The 19,824-nt window shown below is 42.1% G+C and overlaps 1 protein-coding gene across 12 annotated transcripts in view; it reads right to left on the bottom strand.

The window, feature by feature from the left end:
- Nucleotides 1-19,824, bottom strand: part of SYNE1 (spectrin repeat containing nuclear envelope protein 1) — a 483,893-nt gene that overhangs the window by 336,611 nt on the left and 127,458 nt on the right. For 10 of the 12 annotated variants that reach the window (XM_056567280.1, XM_056567285.1, XM_056567279.1 and 7 more), the window contains 5 exons: nucleotides 7,960-7,980; nucleotides 6,574-6,666; nucleotides 5,657-5,835; nucleotides 1,319-1,515; nucleotides 1,095-1,204 (listed from right to left, as the gene is read on the bottom strand). In XM_056567280.1, coding sequence (XP_056423255.1) covers nucleotides 1,095-1,204; nucleotides 1,319-1,515; nucleotides 5,657-5,835; nucleotides 6,574-6,666; nucleotides 7,960-7,980 — 600 coding nt within the window. The remainder of the gene's footprint in view (nucleotides 1-1,094; nucleotides 1,205-1,318; nucleotides 1,516-5,656; nucleotides 5,836-6,573; nucleotides 6,667-7,959; nucleotides 7,981-19,824) is intronic. The other 2 variants (XM_056567283.1, XM_056567294.1) reach the window with 1 other exon arrangement.

Raw genomic sequence — 19,824 nt, 5'->3', positions numbered from 1 at the left:
GATGGGAGCCGCTGCCAGCGCCATTTACCAGTCATGGTTAACACATTTTAAAGTTATTTTTTAACTCTATGCAGTATTGTAGGCAGTAAAGGAAATCAGCATCAGACCACAGTTCTATTCTCCTGACAGGTCATCGGGCCAGTGTGTGGGGCCCCAGGGTTCTATCAGGTTCCCTTTCAAATTCATAGCTTGACTGAACGAATGCCTGTATGTGTATGTATATGCTCTCTCCCTTGTAGCTGTAACATCAAGTCACATTCAGAGCTCTCACCCCTGCACCCCCCTCCCCCTCCTGTCTGCTCAGGGCCAGACCACTGATGTGAAGAGGCTTACTGCTGTCTTACCTGAGAATAACTTCCTGCTGCATGAAAGTCTGCATGAGCAGAAATATGAGCTCCTCTCTTCAAATTAATGGTCTTATCCTGAGCAGACAGAAGGGAGAGAGCTCTGTTTTCAGAGTGTGTGGCCGGACGTCAGTGCAGTATGGTAAAAAAACATTATATAAGTAAGTTCCTTTAATACACTTTTGACACCATACACAAGTTGTCCAAAGGGGATATAACAACACTTGTGCATCTCTAAAATCACAATATATATAATTGACAAAGACTAGGACAGCAAGATGTTCATAAAATCAATGCTGTTATACCAATGAACAATTTGATCACTTTATTTTCCTCTTTCCCTGCGCCGCCCTTGTTACACAAAAGGTGAAGCAGCACAAATTTGTTATACTTGTGATAATTGTTTAGTAAATTAATAGATTTCATAGATTAAGAGTAGCTGCAACAAAGATTTTACTCTTCCATTAGGTTTATAAAACACATTAGGGACATTGCCAGCTATGGCTTCCACTGACACATGCAACTGTCCAATAAACTGGGTCTGAGCCACTTCTGAACTTTTTAAGAACCTGTTAATTATACTTAGGAGACATCCTTATACCATGTTTTTTTTCAAGACAGTAAGACCAGCATGTATTTTTTAATTTTTTTTCTAATCAAATCATAAAAATGAAGCAGAGATAAGAGCACAATAGCCCTGTATTGTTGATTCTTTGTAACAATGAAATAAACAGTATTCATTACACTTACATCATCTTCTTGGCCATCTGCTGTTGTGTTGTGAGGATCAGGATAGAGTTTTAGGAACTGAGCTATGTAAGTCATGATAGACTTCTCATCAGGCTTATCAACATCAACATCTAGATGCAAAAAAGTTGAATTATTTGTATATTTGTGTTACTTATTATATGAATCAGATGTTTGATCATTTTACTCTAAGTACCAGCAATATGTCTTATAATGATGTAAATTACCTTCAGGATCCAGCAGCCTTGGAATCCCTAGCTCAGTTTCTGCAATGGAAAAGGCCTCTTCCAGATTTTCACGATTAGTTCTCCCTTTCAGTTTTTCCATGTCCACCAACTCTGGCCTTATAGCATATACTAATGAGTGAAAGGCAATGCCGTTTCTCCAGCTTGGCCCAAAATCTTTTATTTCGATTCCTAGACGCCTTAAATATTTGAACAAAGAAAAAAAAAAAGTAAAAATGGTTGGCATTCCAAGTTTTTCTAATTATTAAATAGGTCAGTATTATTTTCATAGCTCCCAACCGTCCCTGATCCGGTGGGACATTCCCGCTTTTGGGGTGATATCCCGCCGTCACAGAACAGCCCCCACATGTCCCGCATTTAACTGTAAATGCCTCTTATGAGGCATATACAGTTAAATGTGACACTCTGTGGGAAGTTTGACAGGGTGGAGAGCAACTGGATCCTCATCCTGTCAATCACTCTTGTGCCCGCTGGTTACATTTAGCCAGCAAACACAACGGGTCGGGCCGAGCCCTTCCTCTGTGCTCCGGCACGCGACATCATCAGACGCCTGAGTGCGGAGGAAGAGGAAAGAACTAAAGAGGCTGCACTGAGGGAGCAAACAGGGGAAGAAGACAGAAGAGAAGAGCCGTAAGAGGTAAGTCTCCGGGAGGGGGGGGGGGGGCTGCTGCTGCCTACCATGGAGAAAACTGCTGCTGCCTACCATGGGGGAAACCGATGCTGCCTACCATGGAGGAAACTGCTGATGCCTACCATGGAGGAAATGGCTGCTGCCCACTATGGGGGGGAAACTGCTGATGCCCACTATGGGGGGGGGGGGGGGGAAACTGCTGCCCACAATGGGGGGGAAACTGCTGCCTACTATGGGGGGAAACTGCTGCCTACTATGGAGGAACATGCTGCTGACTACAATGGGGGAACTACTGCTGCCTACTATGGTGAAACTGCTGATGCCTAATATGGGGAAACTGCTGATGCCTAATATTGGGGAAGGTACTGCTGCTTACTAAATGGGAAGCTGCTGCATACTAAGGTAGGGGACAACTACTGCCTACCTAATGTTGGGGACATCTGCTGCCTACCAAATGTGGAAAACATCTGCTGCCTACCTAATGTGGGGGACATCTGATTCCAACATAATGTGGGGGACATCAGCTGCCTTCCTAATGTGGGGGACATCTACCTATGATGGGGGAGTCTGTTGCACCTAACTAATGTGGGGGACTTCTGCTGCCACCCATTCTACTAAGGGGGGCATTATTACAGTTTGGGGCATTATAGTTATTAGAAAAGTGCAGAGCCTAAAATGTTTTTCCCGCCATGTTCTCCAGAGATGAGTCGTAGCCAGAAGAAATCATCATGGCCATCTGAGCTGGATGGAGAAGAAACTCAGATCAGAGAAGATGTCCCTTGATATAACTGTATGTAATCTCTTATATGGTCTGTAGGGGTAATGGTGGGGGTTGTTGTCAGTCACCAGATGTAATTGTATGTAATCTCTTATATGGTCTGTACTGGTAATGATGGGGGATGCTGTCAGTATTGGAGGTCCTCCTAAACTTAGGTGACAGACTGACAACATTATTGCTGCTAAAGAGGTATTCCCTCTTTAACAGCAGGGAGTGACTAAGGGCATGGTTAGGGGGCATGACTGGGAATATGTTAAGAGAGCGTGGCTTGCCTTTCTTTTCTCTCAGCAAAAGTTGGAAGGTATGTTATTTTAAAAATTAAGGCTGCCCTTAAATGCATCTCGAGCAGGCACCACTAGTGCCGAGTTCATGATCACTGCAGGCTGGTCCTGCAGATGGTGCTTTAAGCAGCAGAAAGTCCAGTTGCAGCCTATAAGTATCAGAGATTTGTTAGCATTAGTGGCCATAGCTAACACTGGCAATTGACTGATTATTGTGGGCTGCACATTGACAACTCCAGGACCAGCCTGCAGCACAAGCCATGGCGAATAACGCTGTGTGTAGGGGGGTTATCCAGTAATAGAAAATAAAAGCTAATTTCTTTCAAAAACAGCACCACACCTGCCCTCAGGTTGTAGGGGATATTATAACTTGGCTTCATTCACTTTAAGGGAACAGAGCTGCAATGCCAGGCACAACATAAGGACAGATGTGGTCCTGTTATTTAAATCATCTGTTTTTCTGATCCTGGAATAACCCGTTAAGGAGATTATCCACTTTGTGCTCCCTTTTTGTTAGAAGAGCGCTCTGATAAAAAAATAAAAATAAACTGTTCTTTGGGTTTCTTACTGTGAGGTTTCCCAGTGATTCCCTTTATTCATTTCTTTGCTGCTCCACACAAAAACATTCTTTAAAAAAATCCATGGGCTGTTCATATATATGCTGGGTTCTCCAAAGAAAGATATGCTATTGATGGCAACTCATTGCTCTAGCTTATAGATGAGGGTCATTAAATATATAGTTGATAGGTGGGATTCAGACCACTTTTACCCCATTTATAAAGGAAAATGGGGGTCTTTTTCCCCTTGGTTGATAGAGTGGTAGGCTGCACACTAAACCACTGGCTTCATTCATTCTATATGGGATTTCAAATGATAGCCATGTACTATCTCCATCCCACAGAGAGTGAATGTAGCAAAGGCTGAGTATGTGCTCTGCATCTCCATTTACCTGGGGTACAAGAAACTTGGGGTACATGTTCTGAAGATTAATGCGGGTCCCAATATTTGGAAGCTCACAAATCAGCAAGTTAGGATAGGTGACAACTTTTTATTTTGGTATAAGACTACCTTGGAGCTACCCTGTTTCTCTTAACATGTCCTGCATAGGTGTGTCTGTACTTAAAAAAATTCAAGAAATGTCCCTTCCCTAAACTCCTGTATACAATGTATGTAAGATACAGCATGAACCTTTACTGGTTGGCAGAAGGAAATCATATGAGCCTTTTAATGACAAAAGTGCTGTTTTATAAGCAGCAAGTGCTAAGGCCAGGTTGAAATCACATTTCACCAGATGATATACATCTTTACCATACAGTATTTGACAGTTTGCTGACATCAACCTGAATGTAATAGGGAAATGCTATATGAACTTTAGTTGGGAATTTAGACTTGTGCACCAACTAGCTTAGTGCTATTGGAAAAGATTTTCTTTTAAAAGAAATTGTATTAGATTAGAGGAAAAGATCTGTTACTTTTCCAGAAACAGTGCCGCTGTTTTCAATGGGAAAATTAGGAAAGCTTTAACAGATAGCATGAAATTCTGGACTATGCTCTCAATTTTGCGCAGATTTATTTCTACAGCATGTGAAAGAGGTATACTATCACCCAATCTGACATGGGCTTTTTATTATTATTATTATTTATTTTTTTACAATTATTATTTTTTATATATACTTACAAAGGTGTAAGCCCCAGGACCATGTGCAATAAATTTACACCAGATGGTCACTAACATCGGAAACAAACTTACAAATTCATGTCTACAAGCAAAACTGTATCCATTAGTAAGCACATTGTGAAAGACCTTCTCTATACAAAGAACAAAGGAGCTGTATTCCTCCTATAGACATATAGGGTCTCCTCCGGTCCCTTCTGGTCCTCAGGGTATATAACATGTTTATTATTTTACACCACCTTCAGCCACAGAGCAATTGTTTAAAACATTTGCCCTATCTGAATAAAATGGACTTTTCCACATGACAAGGATATGAATGGTATTGATGAGTTCCCCCCAAACTGAGGCTGTCATAAAATTTATGGCATTTCAAATGAAAACATAGTTTAAAGGGTATTTCCCTATCCACAGGATAGGGGGATAAAAAGATGATTTGTTGGGGTCCAATCCCATTCTGACAAGTTCAGAACATGCAATGTTTAGCGGCCCCATACAGGTTATATGGTTATATATAACTTGCTATATCCTACACTGTTAAAATAGAATAATTTCTTCTGATGGGAATACCCCTTTAAAATTGTGCGGTGGCACCAAGTGAAGTGGAATGCGATCTGCCAAACTTCTGCACAGCCAGCCTGGCTTGACTAAAGGGTCTCTCCCTATAAACAAAAATAAAGAGACCTCAGTCAGGTAAGCTAAGCTGGGCCGGGAGTTGCCAGGTAGTATGCCACTTTGACACCTCACATGGCGACATGGCTTGGTTTTAAACTGTTATCTCTGAAACGCTGCATCACTTTAACAAAATATACAGTAAGCCTGTCAGGATATCCTATTTCCTATGATTTGGGCAGCACAAATATCCTGAGAGATTCCATGTGGCATCACAATGGAGATTTCTCTCAAATACATAACCAAAGGCAAAAAAAAAAATCAATAAACAGGAGATTGCACTTACTTGGCTGCTGTGTACTGCACCCATCTCAGCAGGGCTTTTTTGGCACTTCCTTGAATTTTATTAACCACTTTTCTTTTGGTTGGAGGGCTGGCTGTCTCAGAACCCACGACACTGTCTACCGAAGATGTACTACTGGACAGTGAATGTAGTTGTGGAAGATTGCTGGTTAATTCTTCAATCTGTAAAATAAAAAAAGGAATTGTCCACTCCAGCTCTCCGTTAAATTGTGAATTTTCTGCTAAGTCGCTTTGCTGTCTAATTTCACTTGTAAGATCAATAGTTAGCACTTGGTCTGCTGTACCCTGTGTGCACATGGTTCTACATTATGCACACACCTAAGTCTTTTTTCCTGCAACTTATATTTAGTGCTAAGAAGGGTCAGCTCACATGCACTTTACCTAGTCAATGGGAAGGAAGAGGAGACACACAGCAAACAAACATTTATAACCTTTCTTGTGGATAAGTGATTAATACAGATTGTGGGAAAACCTCAACCCTAAGGTTGGACCTAGATGACCTACTTTGGTCACCATGTTGCTAAGGCGGTGACAGTGACTCCTTGCACGCTGCAGTAATGATTTGATGCAAGGGGTTAAACTACCAAGAGCGCTGGTGTCTCCACTCCTGGTAGTTAGAGCAGCCACCCAGCTATAATGACACAGCCCAGCGCAGGCTAAAATAGAGACCCTTAATGACCACTATAAAAAGGTGTATCAGCGGCATTAAGAAGTTAATGACTCAAACCTATGGAAACTTACAGGGTTAAACCCAAAATTATCATTTATTTTCTTGATTTAGTAAAGACATAAATCAAACCAAACCTGGTAAGTTAATATAAGTTTATTTACATGCAAATATTCTGCTATTTATTTACAGTGTATTATTACTGCAAATGCAGATTCTCACTGTAGAGTTACCTGAAAATATAAGATTATGGTCCAGACCAAACCAAGCACAATGGAGGGTCTTCCGTCAGCTATATCTGTTGAGTTTATGTTCACCAATTTAATCTGAAAGAAGATGCATCATGTTAGCAGGTTACAATATATTCTTAATATAGTTAGTATTTATTTCATGAACTTCTCCCTTTCTCATACAGGTTAAGCTTTCGGTTGATTTAGGTCTTTCCCTTGAATTCATAATAAAACCACCAAATGTTTCTGAATGACTGTAGAACTAATAAAAGTCCCTAAGTGACCATTAGTTCGAATCACAATCCTTAATTTTTCATTTTTAAACCTTTATCCCATCACAAATTCCTAGTACATAGGGAGAATACCAATTGATGCCTATAGGTGGTGCTGTACACCATAGAATGCAGCAAAAACAAAAATTTGCTATTTTATCATCCAATACTTTTTTATTGTTAGTGATTTTTAATTGTTCATTCACAAATTAGTTTTAGTTTTTTTTTTTTGCGAGTGTCTACTTGCAGAGGCATAAAGTTATAAAGTGTATCTGTCACACTGCCTACAACTTCACAAGCCTACTACAGCCATATCTTTGTTACTAATGTAGGCTGCTGTATATCCACAAAAAACACTCTTGTAAACCCCCAGGAGTCGGCCCGAAGAGTTGGAGAGGCAGCGTCATGTGTACTTTTAATAAGATTGGTGCCATTTGTAAATTGATCCATGGTATGACACTATTAAGGCCACAGAAGTAACTGAGCAACCTGCTTATGGCTCCTGGACACTAATGCTGGATAAAGCAAGCTTATAGCAAGGCCTGTCTTATAACTTGCATGCATAACACCATGCACTTATGTCACATATAGTTGCCAGAATGTTGTCCATGTAGCCAAAGCCAAAGACAGGACAGGCACAGATAAACATAAAAACAGATGCTCACTAGGCTGTGTATATGGATATCACAGAAACTGAGACACATATATATATATATATATATATATATACACACACATATACACACACACAAACGGATGAGGCATAACATTATGTAAGAAAATCTAAAATAGTAGATGTTTTTAAGGATTATACTGCTGTGTGGATTAAAAGTCACTTTTCCTATGCATCTCTTTAATACTCATTAGGGAAAAGGACTTTCTATCCACAAGGCAGTGGATAATACTAATAAATAATACTAGCAGAAGTAGTTTCCTGCTTCAATTAAATCAATAAAAAAAAAAAATGTAATTCACATCATTTAATGTTATGGCTGATCAGTATGTGAGAGTGTATGTAATAAGTTGCCATATAAGGCTGTCCTCACGCTATATCAGGCAATATTTAGCATTGTACAGCAGCAATGTACTGCAGTTACTATAGTAAAAATTTACTAACCGGGGATCCTCTGTATGCAGACTTGCATGGAAAGTAAAAAGGTGTTTAATTGACAAAACTCTTTTACACATTGGAACTACTACAGATCACAACCAGGAACGAATAATGTACAAAGCCATAAATCTAAAGAGGTACTCCGCTGCTAAGCGTTTTGAACAGACTGTCCCAGACGCTGGAGCCGATGCCGGGAACTTGTGACATCATAGCCCTGTCCCCTCATTAAGTCACACCACGCCCCATCAATGCAAGTCGATGGGAGGGGGCATGACAGCCATCACGTCCCCTCCCATAGATTTGCATTGAGGGAACAGGGTGTAACATCATGATGGGGCGGGGCTATGACATCACGAGCTCCCGGCGCCGGCTCCAGCGTTCGGAACAGTTTGTTCCAAAGGCTGAGCAGCGGAGTACCTCTTTAATTATACATCTGAATATGATCAGCTGATTCACTAAGAGTGTAGGGTTTTTGTCTGACTTATTTTTTTATTTTTTTTTGTCCTCTTCTTTTTTGTGTTCCTGTAGCATGTGTGAGAGGTAGGAATCCCGGCAAGGGTCTCCTATCCTCCTGTGGGTAACAATTTCGGCGCTGCAGCGCTTCACCGGCGGAGTGAAATTAGCAATCGGAGATAGTGCAGAGGATGGTGATAACTTTTTATTGTATAGTCATAAAAAGAATCAGTGTCGGATGGACAGCGCGTTTCGGAGGGGCTCCCTCCTTCGTCAGGTCCGCATTACAGTGTGCTCAGACAGTGTACAATATATACATTCATACAATTGCATTTGGACATTTGAAAATTGGCAGGTTAGATTTCAATTGGAGGTTGGGTCTGTGACGTCAGCCTCCTCTTACTGTAATGGATTTTCAAATGTCCAAATGCTAATGTATGAATGTATATATTGTACACTGTCTGAGCACACTGTAATGCGGACCTGACGAAGGAGGGAGCCCCTTCGAAGCACGTTGTCCATCCGACACTGATTCTTTTTATGACTATACAATAAAAAGTTTTCACCATCCTCTGCACTATCTCCGATTGCTAATTTAACCTCGCCGGTGAAGAGCTGCAGCGCCGAAATTGTTACCCACGGGAAGTATAGGAGACCCTTGCCGGGATTCCTACCTCCCACACACGCTACAGGATCGCACCAACCATCTCTGATGGGACCGACGGCCAGCTGCTCCCGGCGCACCTACAGAAAAGATACCTGCTTAAGGCTTTCAATCAGCGTTGCGCCTGACATTAGCGCAACCAACAAAGGTGAGCAGGCTCTTATCTACCTATCTACCTAACATCCGTTATCCGCGGATAACCGGCACTATTAGCACCACATCTGTCTACCTTTTTCTCCCCTACATATTACTTCTTTTTTGTGTGTTATTCAGAAAGTACTAACATGTAACAATGCAAACATCAAAGTAAACAGTAAAATTTCCACACATTTAAGGTATAAAAATTTAATATTTGTCCATACATCCTATCAAGTCAGGAATATAGAGTTAAAGGACAACTGCAGCGGCATTACACTTATCCCCTATCCACAGCCATAGGTTACATCCTGTAGGCAGTTTCCTCTTTTGGTCAGGCATGCAAAATTCTCCTCACACAGTCAACATACAGCCAAATAGATTGCACTACATAATGTTTACTTAGGGAGTTTGCTTGCTTGACTGGCCAGCATTAGGTAAATGCACATTATTTACAGCTATAGCTGTCTATATTACAGGCTGTAAGTCTAAAGGGAGGAGGTAAGCATATTTTTACTATAATACCACTGAATGTTGTGTGAGGAGTTGGAGAGAAGAGAACTTTAAAAAGGAAAACTCACCAGTGTCATCCACACTACCAGTGGTACTGGCTGGTAGTGCGGGTGACACTGAATAAAATGATGTCTAACTCGATCAGACCCGCCGCTGCTAATTAGCAGCTTGGTGCATGGATGGGACCTCGGGCATGCTGACATTAGTGCTGTTCGTACAGCACTTAGCCCAACTTATAAATCTTAATCTCATCCCTCTGCCTCCCTGCTCTGTGTCAGTACCTACTGCGCATGCGCTGCTTCCTTCAATCGAGGTAGGCATAATTTTAATCAGTTTCACCCGCATTTTTTTGCTTCTTTTTGAGAAGTGTACAGTAAGGTTTTCCAAACTGGATTTTCAGACACATTAGTGTGTTGGCGGCAGTGCACAGGGGTGTCACGGGACTGTCCCCTTCTGCTGAAGCAGACACCACTGGTCACTGTTCTTAAGTGGCCCTGATCTTAAGCTGGCAGCCAACACTGCTAACACTTTAAATCAGTAAGTTGTGGTGGCGAGCCTGCTAGAGCGTGGTATTAGGGAGCTGGGGGGGGGGGGGGGGGGGAAGGGGAGAATTAGGGTCTATTCACACGTACAGTATTCTGCGTAGATTTGATGCACAGGATTTGAAGCGGTGTTCAATCATTGTGTTTACATTGAAATCTGCAGCAGAAAATCCTGCAAATCATATCTGTGCATCAAATCTGCACAGAATACTGTACGTGTGAATAGACCATAATTCTCCCCTTTCCCCCCAGCTCCCTCATACCAAAGGAGGTGATGAAGGGGAGGAATGGGGGGATGGTCAAGTGGGGGAATGAAGTGGCACGGGGCTGATCAAGGGAGGTAATGAGGTGGCACAGTGGGTGATCAAGCCGGGGGAATGATATGGCACAGGGTTTGATGAAATGGCACAGGGTGTGATGAAATGGCACAGGGGGAAATAAAATGGCACAGGGGTAAATGAAATGGCACAGGGGTAAATGAAATGGCACAGGGGTAAATGAAATGGCACAGGAGGAGTAGCAGCCACATTTGTAATGCTGATACTGGTATCACATTGTGCGTTGTGAGACAGACTATGTGATACGTGCAATTGGCGGGACAGTAAGTAGTGTATCTCCAAACTATATACGTCTAAAAAGGGTGTCACCAACATGTAAAGTTTGGAAAGCTCTGGTAAACAGAAAGTGGTTCAAGCCAACATACAAAGTGTTTTTATGTCATTCATTTCTAGATCTACAGTCTAAGAATTATCGCTAATTGTGATATTCTTGAGTTGTGCTAAAATGACAGCCCAACTACATCTAAATATAATACACTGTCAACCTGATATAGTTACAGTTTGCATTGAGCAGTAAACATAAGACTTGATGTAAAAACTGTTCGGTAATGGAAGGAGCGACCATACATAATTCTGAATACCATATAATTTCAGTCCATTTCAGCAAGTCTTTCATTAAACATTAAGGCTGGGCAGAAACATTAATCTCACTCTGCACTATGGCTCTAGGCTCCCAAGTAAATCATTAATCTTTAGCTTGACTCAATCTGTGTGCCTGAGCTACATTTCTTTCTACAATCAATCTCTATGCTCCTGACTATATATCAATACCTCCCCCTTCTGAATCTTCAAGCCTAAACCAAAATCTCAGTCTTCAATTGCATGTTCAAGGTCTGTGGGTTGTAGAGTGGTTTGTTTTAGTATACAGCGGGGTTCAAAAGTTTGGGCACCCCAGGTAAAAATTTGTATTAATGTGCATAAAGAAGCCAAGGAAAGATGGAAAAATCTCCAAAGGCATCAAATTACAGATTAGACATTCTTATAATATGTCAACAAAAGTTAGATTTTATTTCCATCATTTACACTTTCGAAATAACAGAAAAAAAAAATGGCATCTGCAAAAGTTTGGGCATCCTGCAGTGTTAAAGGAGTACTCTGGTGCAGAGTATTCCTGCTCCGTCCTGCCCGGGCTGCAAAAAAAAAATTAAAATAAACCATTTCTCACCTTCCTGGGTTCCCGCGGAGCGCCATTACAGCTGATCGGTCCTCCGGTCCATCTTCTTCATACTTCCGTGTGTAACGAAGCGTCACATGGCGCTCAGTTTATTGCCGGCCATAGCGATGTTTTGCCTCGCCCGGCGATAGGCTGAGCGCCATGTGACGCTTCGTTACACACGGAAGTATGAAGAGGATGGATCGGAGGACCGATCAGCTGTAGTGGCACTCCGCGGGAACCCAGGAAGGTGAGTGATGGTTTATTTTCATTTTTTTTGCAGCCCGGGCAGGACGGAGCAGGAGTACTCTGCACCAGAGTACTTCCTTAATATCTTGTACTGCCCCCTTTGGCAAGTATCACAGCTTCTAAATGCTTTTTTTAGCCAGCCAAGAGTCTTTCAATTCTTGTTTGAGGTATCTTTGCCCATTCTTCCTTACAAAAGTCTTCCAGTTCTTTGAGATTTCTGGGCTGTCTGTCACACACTGCTCTTTTAAGGTCTATCCATAGATTTTCAATTATGTTGAGGTCAGGAGATTGTGAAGGCCATGGCAAAACCTACAGTTTACGCCTCTTGATGTAATTCCCCGTGGATTTCGAGGTGTGTTTAGGATCATTATCCATTTGTAGAAGCCATCCTCTCTTTAACTTCAGCTTTTTCACAGATGGCATCAAGTTAGCATCCAAAATGTGCTGAAATTTTATTGAATCCATTTTTCCTTCTACTTGTGAGATGTTCTCTGTGCCACTGGCTGCAATACAACCCCAAAGCATGATTGATTCACCCCCATGCTTAACAGTTGTACAGAGGTTATTTTCATTAAATTCTCTTCCCCTTCTTCTCCAAACGTACCTTTGCTCATTCCGGGCAAAAAGTTCAATTTTAACCTCATCGGTCCACAGAACTTGCACAAAATGCATTAGGCTTGTCTTTATGTTCATTTGCAAAGTTCAAACGCTGATTTTTGTGGTGAGGATGTAGAAGAGGTTTTCTTCTGATGACTCTTCCATGAAGACCATATTTGTACTAGTATCTCTTTATAGTGGAATAGTGTACCACAACTCCAGTGTCTGCCAGATCTTTCTAGAGGGATTGTGCAGTCAAACGTGGGTTTTGAATTGTATTTCTCACAATCCTGCGAGCTGTTCTGTCTGATATTTGTCTTGGTCTTTCAGATCTTGCTTTAACTTCCACTGTTCCTGATGACTGCCATTTCTTAAAGGACAACTGCAGCGGAATTACACTTATCCCCTATCCGCAGGATAGGGGATAAGTGTTTGATCGCGGGGGTCCGACCGATGGGACCCCCTCGATCTCCCTAACGGGGCGCCGGCATTAGTGCCCATGGTGTTGTAGTGTCGACCTAGAGGTCGCCGGTGACGCCCCGTCTCCTCCCTGTCCCCATACAATTCTATGGGGGATGCGGGGAGGCACGAATGCTGCCTCCCCGCCTCTCCCATAGAGATGTATGGAGGAGGCGTGCCGGCCGCAACATCATGCTGCGGCTGGCACGCCCCCTGCACGGGAGAGCCGCGGCCCCGTACAGGAGATCCCCGGGGACCCCAGCGTTCGGACCCCCCACGATCAAACACTTATCCCCTATCTTGAGGATAGGGGATAAGTGTTTGTACCGCTGCAGATGTCCTTTAATTACATTCCAAACAGAGGATATTGACATCTGAAATGTTTTGCTATCTTCTTATAGCCTTCTCCAGCTTTGTGGGCGTCAACTATTTTCAGTTTCAGATTTCTAGACACCTGCTTAGAAGAACCCATGGTGCTGATTGTTGGGGCAAGGTCAGATGAGTCTGGGCATTTAAAACCTTTGAGATTGACATCACCTGGTCTTCCCAGATGATGATTGAGAACAATCCATGACACTGGCAGGTCTCAGCTTTGCAAAGGGTGCAGTGCATGCTATAAATTCTTTTTTTTTTTTGTTTTCTGTTATTTTCAAAGTGTAAATGATGGAAATAAAATCTAACTTTTGTTGACATATTATAAGAATGTCTAATCTGTAATTTGATGCCTTTTGGAGATTTGTCCATCTTTCCTTGGCTTCTTTATGCACATTAATACAAATTTTTACCTGGGGTGCCCAAACTTTTGATCCCCACTGTAGCAAAAAGGAAATCAGCCAACATTGCATTTATTTACAAAACTAAGACATTTACCTTGTCTATAAAAGCTATCACATATATGTAATGGATTTTATCAAACATTTACACATTACAAGAGACAGCCTTGATCTCACAGCAAGTAGGTAACTATAGAGGAAATGAGGGATGGATGACTAAAGAAGGCGCTCTCTCATACTGTACTGTTTCCGTATGAATGCACATGATTTGCAATCAAATTTTATGCTGTGCCAGTTGGACAAGTCATAAAATGGTAGGTGAGGATGAGTAAGAGTCAGAATACTTTATCCCATGAATCTTGTGTAAAAATTGGTCCAGCTAAACATTTTTGGGGCTGGACAGGCATGAATGCATCCTTTTCAAGGAAATTAATGGATTTTAAAGAAATACATTTGTATTTTTATTCAATAAAACCAAATGACTATACGAAAGAGGTGACCATATATATGCAATCACAACTAGTGACTGGTGGGAAACCCTATATGGGCAAGTATGGAATTTTTTTTATAACAATTACACATGGACACAACTGCCTCTAAGACCATGTTCACACAGTATTTTAGCCAAAACCAGGAGTAGGTAAAAAACACAAAAAAAGAGCACATCTTTCCATTACAGTTTAGTCTGTGTTGTCTCACTCCAGGTTCCAACTGAAAATACTGACCAAATACTCTAACTTGTTACATTATCTCCTTCAGGCCTCAAACACATGAGCGTGTGCATTTTGGCCCGTGATATGAAACTACACTGCTCAAAAAATATAGGGAACACTAAGATAACACATCCTAAATCTGAATGAATGAACTAATTGTATGAAATACTTTCGTCTTTACATAGTTGAATGTGCTGACAACAAAATCACACAAAAATTGAATGGAAATCAAATTTATCAACCTATGGAGATCTGGATATGGAGTCACCCTCAAAATCAAAGTGGAAAACCTCACTACAGGCTGATCCAACTTTGATGCAATATCCTTAAAACAAGTCAAAATGAGGCTCAGTAGTGTGTTTGGCCTTCACATGCCCGTTTGACCTCCCTTAAACACCTGGGCATGCTCCTGATGAGGTGGCAGATGGTCTCCTGAGGGATGTCCTCCCAGACCTGGACTAAAGCATCCGCCAACTCCTGGACAGTCTGTGGTGCAACATGGCATTGGTGGATGGAGCGAGACATGATCTCCCAGATGGGCTCAATCGGATTCATGTCTGGGGAACGGGCGGGCCAGTCCATTGCATCAATGCCTTCCTTTTGCAGGAACTGCTGACACACTCCAGCCACATGAGGTCTAGCATTGCCTTGCATTAGGAGGAACCCAGGGACAACCGCACCAGCATATGGTCTCATAAGGGGTCTGAGGATATCATCTCTGTACCTAATTGCAGTCAGGCTAATTCTGGTAAGCACATGGAGGGCTGTTCGTCCCCCCCAAAGAAATGCCACCCCCCACCATTACTGACCCACCACCAAACCGGTCATGCTCGAGGATGTTGCAGGCAGAAGAACGTTCTCCACGGCGTCTCCAGACCCTGTTACGTCTGTCACATGTGCTCAGTGTGAACCTGCTTTTATCTGTGAAGAACACAGGGCGCCAGTGGCGAATTTGCCAATCTTGGTGTTCTCTGGCAAATGCCAAATGTCCTGCGTGGTGTTGAGCTGTAAGCATAACCCCCGCCTGTGGACATCGGGCCCTCATACCACCCTCATGGAGTCTGTTTCTGAGCATTTGAGTAGGCACATGCACATTTGTGGCCTGCTGGAGGTCATGTTGCAGGGCTCTGGCAGTGCTCCTCCTTGCACAAAGGCAGAGGTAGCGGTCCTGCTGCTGGGTAATTGCCCTCCTACGGCCTCCTCCACATTTCCTGATGTACTGGCCTGTCTCCTGGTAGCGCCTCCATGCTCAGAACACTACGCTGACAGACACAGCAAACCATCTTGCCACAGCTCGCATTGATGTGCCATCCTGGATGAGCTTCCCAACCTGAGACCCTTGTGTGAGTTGTAGACTCCGTCTCATGCTACAATTAGAGTGAAACCATGGCCAGCATTCAAAAGTGACAAAAACATCAGCCAGGAAGCATAGGAACAGAGAAGTGGTCTGTGGTAACCACTTGCAGAACCATTCCTTTATTGGGGATGTCTTGCTAATTGCCTATAATTTCCACCTGTTGTCTGTTCCATTTGCACAACAGCATGTGAAATTGATTGTCAATCAGTGTTGCTTCTGAGTGGACAGTGCGATTACACAAAAGTGTGATTGACTTGGAGTTACATTGTGTTTGTGTTCCTTTAATTTTTTTGAGCAGTGTATATTGAGACAAAGTAGCTCAGAGTAGCTCTATTTTATATATAAGGTGCAGAGAATAGTTTCAGTAGGAACTTATTCGCCATAATTTCAGTACTATTCTTCTCTTAAAGGGGTACTCCGGTGAAAACCTTTTTTCTTTTAAATCAACTGGTGCCAGAAAGTTAAACATATTTGTAAATTACTTCTATTAAAAAATCTTAATCCTTCCTGTACTTATTAGCTGCTGAATACTACAGAGGAAATTATTTTCTTTTTGGAATACTCTCTGATGACATCACGAGCACAGTTCTCTCTGCTGACATTATTATAATAATAACACTTTACTTATTGTTGTCTTTAGTGGGATTTGAACCCAAGTCCCCAGCACTGCAAGGCAGCAGTGCTAACCACTGAGCCACCATGCTGCCCTTAGCATACATCTGCTATGCACGGTTGCTAAAATGGACAGAGATGTCATCAGTGTTCCAAAAAGAAAGGAATTTCTTCTGTAGCATTCAGCAGCTAATAAGAACTGGAAGGATTAAGAATTTTTAATAGAAGTAATTTACAAATATGTTTAACTTTCTGCCACCAGTTGATTTAAAAGAAAAAAGGTTTTCACCGGAGTACCCCTTTAACCATGGATTTCTTCAAATAATGTAATAAATACATTTATTCTATAAGGCAATAATTATGCCATACCCATTCATTCAATGTAACAGTTAACTTCTATTTATTTCTATAAATAAAAATGTTCTAGATAATACAGTTATTCACTCTATTGTCACCAGGACTGCTGCCCTAGACAACCAGACTGAACAAACCCCTTGAAGGGTATCGGTCCTCAGTGTCACCCGCACTAACCTATTGGTCTAGGCTTGTAGTGCAGGTGACACTGATGAAAATAATACTTACCACGGTCCGATCAGTGGTCCCATTTGCCAGTTATTTTCCTTAATCGTGCGGATGGCTTGGTGCACGGGAAGCACTCCAGAAGTATGCTGACCTCAAGACTGCTGCTTCCTTACTCCGCTCGGCTGCGAACAGGCTTGAGGAAGTGGAAGCGGTAACGTCAGTGAGCTCCTGGAGCGCCGACCATGTAACAAGCCTGCAATCCGAATAAGTTTAATGTAGAGCAAACAGGGCCATGGATCGGTCCATGGTAAGTATCATTTTAATCAGTGTCACCTACTCTACAAGCCTTTACTATCAGGTTAGTGACATTGATGATGATGACAGATTCCCTCCAAGGGTACATTCACACATATAATCTGTTGAGAAAATTCTGCTAGCAGATTATATGGCCATGCATTGACTTCAGTGGGTCTGCAGCAAATAAGCTTCCGCTTGCGGAATTACGCAGTGGATTATGCAGGTGTGCACATAAATTTAGGGCCCATTCAAACTAACAATTCTCCACCCGGAATTCCGTTAAAAGAATGAACATTCTTTTGGCAGAGTCTGGGATCTGCCCTGGAAAATCCGTATTGTTATCGGTGCAGCAGATTCCTATTGACAGCAATGGGAGGCTCTTGCACCGGAATTAATCCACTCCGGAAATATGTAGTGTAAATGGGCCTCCACGAGTTGAATTTTTTTTCAAGAGACTTGTCCCAAGTATGCAGCAACAAATGTTTGGGTTACATGCAGGTTTTGTTGCAGATTCACTGTGGATCTTAGTGTCTCACACAGAAAGTTTTCTTGTTGTTCTTTTACCTACTGATGTACTGCCCCCTCAACTCTGCTGCCCTAGGTACGTTCTACCATTTAACTATACAGAGAATCTGAATTCTAATTATAAGAGTCATAAGCTGGACAATGTCAGTGTCCTTAAGTTGCAATTGATGGACCCAGAAATCCCAAATTCAAGGTAGAGATAGTCAACAGGTGAGACGTCTCCACTTTAAAGCGTTAAGGTAATTTAAAACAACTTGCTGCCCAGACATGTAAAAATTTGAGGTGGCATTGGGTATCGCATCTGAGTAAGGCTGCATTCACATCACGTTTAGACACTACAGCTGCTGGGTGGTATACTACGTTTTAGGTCCGGTCAAAAAACCGCATATGGAGCAAAAATGAGGCGACTGTAGTCACTATCTGACTACGGTCGGCTCATTAAAGTGAATGGGTTTCGGTTTCGAAATTTCCTAGCCAGACCCGGCAGCCATAGTGCCTAAACGTGATGTGAATGCAGCCTAAGACGCATGCTGCTGCGTACATAACCAGGCTGTAACTTACGATCACAGCACGTCTCAGGAGACGAGATGCAATCTCAACTTTTGTCTGGGTAACATGTCAAAAGTTGTTTTGAATGACAGTAATGCTTCAAAGGGGTTTTCTGGTAAAAAAAATATATATATATATTGATAGCCTATCAGTAAAGTTCATTAAGTACCCCATCATCAGTACCAAGCCGATCAGCAGTTTGCTGGAGCCACAGCTCCAGCATACACAGGGACCAGAGCCTTAAGGTGCCCATACATCTTATGCTAGTCAGCTGAACTTGTTGCCAGGTTTGGCTAACTCTCTGGTGTATGGTGGCTTCCCAACTCTTCCCCAATGGGAGGAGAGAAGGGTCAGGCATGCTGGATTTTTGGTACCAAACCTTTTTGTCCAGGGAGGGATAAGCTGCCTCCAGAGCAGTCTTGCTGTGGCTTAGCCCTTCCCTTTCCAACAAGAAATCCTGCACCAAAGGTTAATGTGTATGGGGAAGTGAGGAGATATAACTTGCTAGGAGTTTTTGAATGTAACTCAGCACGACCAATATACTGAAAACATAGCCGTCTGCTTCAAGCTATGTTTCACCAATCATACCAAAACCATGGCTCTGTCCATCAGCTGATGGCAAATCTGCAGAGTGGCAATTGTTGGCTGAGCATCTTAAAAATAGGCCATCAATAGGTTTTGACCAAAAGACGTTTTTATTATTTTCTTTACATGTTTCTGTTGTGCATATGTTGTACATTCATTTTTACTTAAATTTGTATCCATAACTTGATCTACAAATTTGCAAATTTTTCTGGTTACCCAACAAAGGAAACACTTCTAGACATTTTGTCTTTTCTGACACAACAGTATTTAACATCAGACATTTGTTAGGCTATGTTCCCATCAGTGCTGTTCAAATCCGTTATGAGATGTCCATTAATGACACATAATGGAGGTGACTCCTAATGCATATAAAACTGATGTTCACAGAAGAAAATGGTAAAAGATTTTGGAAAACTTGCATATGAAATAACAGACCATTACCATCTGTTATTATGGGGGAGATTCATCAAGACCTGTGCTGAATAACTGACATTAACGGACATAAACGGATGTTTTAGCAGATAGGGGAAGATTCATCGAAACCTGTGGAAGGGAAAAGTTCCCCAGTTGCCCACAGCAACCAATCAGGTAAGTAACTTCTTTCATTATTGAAAATGGCAAGTAAGTCTTGGAAAAGCCGGGTTGTGACGTCTGCTGGTTAGGTGCAAAGTTTCTTTATTAAAACCAGACAACAAAGCGTTTCCAGGCAGCAGTGCCTCTTCATCAGGCAAAAGGCTTGTGTACAGACATTAGGACAAGCTTGCTTTATATATACACTGTAATTGGCGCCAAGTTCTGTAACAAAATAGGCCACGCCCACTGGACAGACAGGAAA

This window comes from Hyla sarda, chromosome 3 (assembly GCF_029499605.1).
Source record: "Hyla sarda isolate aHylSar1 chromosome 3, aHylSar1.hap1, whole genome shotgun sequence".
NCBI lineage: Eukaryota > Metazoa > Chordata > Amphibia > Anura > Hylidae > Hyla > Hyla sarda.
This window is presented reverse-complemented; position numbering and strand designations above follow the sequence as displayed.